This window comes from Amphimedon queenslandica, unplaced genomic scaffold (assembly GCF_000090795.2).
Source record: "Amphimedon queenslandica unplaced genomic scaffold, v1.1 AMPQUscaffold_9973_Cont17748, whole genome shotgun sequence".
NCBI lineage: Eukaryota > Metazoa > Porifera > Demospongiae > Haplosclerida > Niphatidae > Amphimedon > Amphimedon queenslandica.
In genome coordinates, this window is record NW_003549756.1 from 1 (window position 1) to 4,800 (window position 4,800).

Genomic DNA, 4,800 nt, shown 5'->3' on the forward strand with positions numbered 1-4,800 from the left:
GTGACTCTTCAATTCTACGACGTGATGAAGCAGGGGGTATATCACAGTAGGACACTCTCTTCTATTATCTACTCTTGATCATAATCATATGCTTTATTTATTTTCTTTCTCTACAGACAAAATTTTTAACTGAATTTAGCACGAGGCTTTCATTATTCTTCTGTTTTTATATTTATTTATTTATTTGGCAATGTAAAAGTATAAAAGTTTGATCATATCAGTTGCATCATGATTCTGGCTCCAGGAGCCAGTATCCATGGTCCAGTATCAATGGTTTACATAATGGGCTTTTGGTTGCATCCAGATAGTGCCAGATACTGCACGTGACACCACAGAGGTATTTCCTATAGGGCGTTACTAGGAGGAGAAAATTCGAGATAGAGAAAGAAAATGTCTGAAGAAAAGAAAGAAGGAGGCAGAACGCAGTTCTCCATGTCCCTGCCACGTCTAGACGTGCGTATCCGTCCACCCCAGGTAGAGCCACCAGATCCTGTCTCAGCGGCTGAAGAAGCAAGGCGTAGGCCACGGCCACCAGAGCGTTGTTTTTTCTGGACCGAATACCCCGAAAGCGGCTTCCCTAGTCGCGTGAACCACTCTACTGCTGTAGCTCGTAATGGGAAAGACGGCAAGTGTTATGTGTACTCCATTGGAGGGTTCCATGCAAGTGATGAGGAGAAGGAGAGGAGGGCAAAAGCCGAGAATGACCCTTCTCCTTTTAACACTGGCCCTATTGATATACATTGCATGGACGTTGGTAAGGATCGTGGGGGATTAATGTTTGTAATAAAAGTTCATTCGGTTTTTTTTTTCATTCCGACGTATTGTCTAAGAATTTTCTACCGCATCTTTGTTATTTTTATGATATTTACAGTTATTATGCAGTGGCGAAACTTATTGTGGGTGGGTGGAGTTTGTACATAATAGTCATTTTCATATTTGCACCCCTAGACTATTAATTTTTTTTCGATTTTTTACATAGAAACTCGTAAATGGGCAAAAGTTGATGTGATACGCAGAACAAAAAATAAAGACATTCCAATCAGAGGAGGTGTGCCGCCCCGTCGCTATGGACATGCCTGTGTTGGATATAAGGATAAAATATTCATGTATGGAGGCCGTAATGACGACGATGGCTCCTTTAGAGTGATGGAGTGTTTTGATGTAACCCGATCAATGTGGTTAAAGATACATGCTACTGCTGAAGGATGCGCACTACCAAGATCAAGAGATGGACATGCATGTACCGTCAAAGGAAACATCATGTATTTGCATGGAGGTAAGTGTCAAGCACTTAATTTACGTAAAGACACTCACTATTTCATTGTCCATAGGCTTTGATACTGGCTCATTAGTATTCACTGGCGACCTTTATGCTTTTGACATGGATAGCCATATATGGACGTACGTTTAAAGTAGTATTTAAAATGGAGGATATGTTCTTTGTTTAGATTACTACCTCCTAATGGTGATCGCTGTCCAGAAAGAGATTTCCATACTGCGACACACGTAGAAAGGAAAGTCATTGTTTTTGGTGGACGATGTAAGTATGGATAAGCTCATGACAATTAAGCGTCCTCTTTTTATCTTGTTTTCCAGCTGATATCATTGCTCCTGATTTTAGCAATCAAGATATATTTGACACGGCTTTTTATGAGTATCTCCTTGGTAAGCCAATTAGACTAATTGATTTGATGATTTGAATTATCGTCATTCTTTAATTTCAAATATTTGTGGCTATAATGCCATATTTAGATTGCAAATTAATAATGCATTTACATGTATGTATATGGTGTTTCATTACTAATAGATGAGCTTAGATGGGTGAAAGTGGCAAAACCAGATGGGTATCAGCCACACGCTAGGAGGAGTCATTGTGCCGTTAGATGTGGCGTTCATAAAATTTTATTCTTTGGCGGATACAATGGAGGAAATAAGAGACACTTTAATGACGTCTTCATTTATGATTCTCGTAAGTAACGGAACAGGGTTCCCCATATAATTTTAGCATGCATGTAGTGCTTGCCAGTATATTTAAAAATTGCTCAAAATTGGGCCAAAGACCCTATACTATAGTACAGGGTATTTTGCCAAAAATGTCTCTGAGAAAATCCTTCGTTTTAATAATTTTTTCTGATAGATATACATGTTCTTATGTTATTTTTCAAGTTTGAGCTGATTTCGATCAAGATTTGATTTTTTACGATTTTTTAAAGTTACTCCAAAATCCAGCCAAATACCAAAGGCTATAGCCTTTGGTATTTGGCCAAATTTCGTCAAAAATGGCTCCGAGAAAATTCTTCATTTTTATAATTTTTCCTGATTGATATACATGTTCTTATGTTATTTTTCAAGTTTGAGCTGATTTCGACCAAGATTCGATTTTTTACGATTTTTTAAAGTTACTTCAACCAAAAATACTATAAGTAGTACAGTGTATTAATTTCACCAATATGGCCATGAGAGAATTCTCAATTATATATATATTTTTTATAATGGATGTTTACAACAGGACCTGTTCTTTATTTTGAATCTCTTTTCTTTTAGTTAATCGTCTTACAACTGAGATTATACCTTTTGGCATACCTCCCAGCCCTCGTAGAAGGTGTGGCTATTGTATTACTAACAACGAGCTCATACTCTGTGGCGGAACAAGGTAGAGAGACGAGATTTTTATTCCTTTAATTCTCGCACTCTCTCTTTAGTCCAACTGAGAGGGTTTATGATGGAAAGAAACACTTGATACTTCATGATCATTCTGACACATTTGTATTGTCCTTATGTGAGTTTTGACTAAGATAGAATGCACCACTCTATCTCTTTCTATTGTAGTACCAACGCTACAGCAGTTGTGTATGATGGTTGTGAAAGAACTTCACTTAAGTACAGCTGGTCTTCCTATACACATTAGACAAGAATTGTAAGGACTTTTATAATGATACTGTTGAATGATTATCTGTTTCCTTTTTAGACAAAATATTTAGATTCGTCTAGGTGATAGTCAGTTGAGCTTCTCTCATTCGTATTGACTTTTCATTAAAATAATGTCTGTTGACAAGTTTGATTTGTATTAGTTAATAATTTATAATAGGAATTTTTACACGTGTTTCTAGCGATTCTATTGGTCACTTAAGACTTCTAGCCACGCCCAACACTATGAATATGTACGTAAAGATAATTATGTAAAAAATATGTAAACAAATCTCGCAAAAAGTCAATGGCTGCATTTAAAAGCAACGACGCTCCTTTTGCGGAGAGGCCCTCCACTTTCAGAGGCTATAAGTGGACCAACTGGGAGGACTGTGGGTTTTCAGACAGAGTCAATCACGCAATGAGCTCTGCCGATGGATCTGCCTATGCTCTTGGCGGATTCAGCGGCAGAGGGAAGTCCATTAGAACCAACGAGACCTGGAATGACCTTGGAGACGTACCATTAGATGTACAGAGGTTCGATACTGGTAAAAGAAACTTTAGATAATCTATAATGGGAGGAGCCAATAACTCATAATTTTTGTGTGGGTAGAAATAAATTATTCCAGTCTCATTGTTCTGCTAAATACATTGTGTTGATTTGAACAGCTTTTTTTCAATCGTGCACTATAAACAGTACTGAATATTGATGCCATTTTGCCATGTAGAATGTATACAGTAATTATATTAGTGATGGGCGATTCCGCGTCCGGAGTATTCGATTCCGAATGGAATCGTACTCGTAGTAGGAATCGTTTGAAACGATTCCGAATCAAAAACCATACCCAGCCACACCTTTTAATATTAATAATAGTTAATTAATCAGTAGTTAACACATCAATTATTCATCATTATTGCATTTTTATTGCTGTAATTGATACCACATGGCTTTGCGCATTCGCAGATGTAATACTCGGAATCGGTATTCGATTCCATCAATTCCAGTCTCAAAAGTATTCAGAATCGGAATCGAATGCAAATTTCTGGAATCGCCCATCACTAAATTATATACAATTAGTTCTTTAAATAAATTTTTTCTTTGTCTCAGATTCATCAACGTGGGAGAGGATATATCCTCCTAAAGAAGTTGAAATACACATACCTTCTACTACTAACAGCAGAATAGACTGTCCTCCTCTGGACTACAGTGAATTCATATCAGGACGCTATGCTCATTCCTGCATATACTACAGGGGGAAACTCTACATGTATGGTGGTAGAAATGATTATAGGTTCTTCCTCAATGTCGACTGTTTTGATATTGGTGAGCCGCCATTGATAGAATTAGTTTCTATTCTTGAGTCTTTTTAGAATCAAGGAAGTGGTCTGTGTTAAAAACTCCGCAGGACAATGTGCCATTAGGTAAGTAATTTATCAAGAATGCTATCACAGCATTTTCGGATGCATACTGCCCTTGTGAAAATTCTCAGCAAGATCTTACATGATTTTTTTAAGATCATGCATGAATCTTAGGTTTGATCTTGCAAGATCTTATTGGTATTTGGAACAAAGATAATGCGTGATCTTGTATGATCATGATGTTAAGAATTATCTGTGATCCAACATGATCTTGCATAATATGAGAAAGGTATAAGCAAGAATTTTATATAAGATCACAGCAAGATCTTACTGGGTTTTGGAACAAAGAACATGAAGGGTGTGATGAGATCTTACTAGCAAGATCTTAAATTATCAGTCGTTTTCTTGCATGAGATTTTAGGACGCAATGCTTTTATAAAAAGTGATTGCAACAGTAAGATCTGAGCAAGATCTTACAAGATCATGTTTTATCAAAATAAATAAATGTCACATAAGATAATTCAAGAATAATTA

The 4,800-nt window shown here is 36.8% G+C and overlaps 2 protein-coding genes across 2 annotated transcripts; both read left to right on the forward strand.

Moving 5' to 3' along the window:
- Positions 1-355: 355 nt before the first annotated feature.
- On the forward strand, positions 356-3,091 carry LOC100635291 (kelch domain-containing protein 3-like). The gene is made up of 10 exons (XM_003391276.3): positions 356-754; positions 980-1,276; positions 1,332-1,401; positions 1,449-1,540; positions 1,597-1,665; positions 1,808-1,969; positions 2,545-2,653; positions 2,703-2,779; positions 2,830-2,917; positions 2,969-3,091. Exons 1-10 carry the CDS (start codon positions 391-393, stop codon positions 2,979-2,981), a joined length of 1,341 nt encoding a protein of 446 aa, XP_003391324.2. The 5' UTR covers positions 356-390; the 3' UTR covers positions 2,982-3,091.
- A 92-nt stretch (positions 3,092-3,183) lies between these two features.
- LOC109590469 (kelch domain-containing protein 3-like) lies at positions 3,184-4,392 on the forward strand. Its single transcript, XM_020006388.1, has 3 exons — positions 3,184-3,455; positions 4,016-4,231; positions 4,279-4,392. The coding sequence occupies exons 1-3, from the start codon at positions 3,215-3,217 to the stop codon at positions 4,335-4,337; spliced, it is 516 nt and encodes a 171-aa protein (XP_019861947.1). The 5' UTR covers positions 3,184-3,214; the 3' UTR covers positions 4,338-4,392.
- The last annotated feature ends 408 nt before the right edge of the window (positions 4,393-4,800 follow it).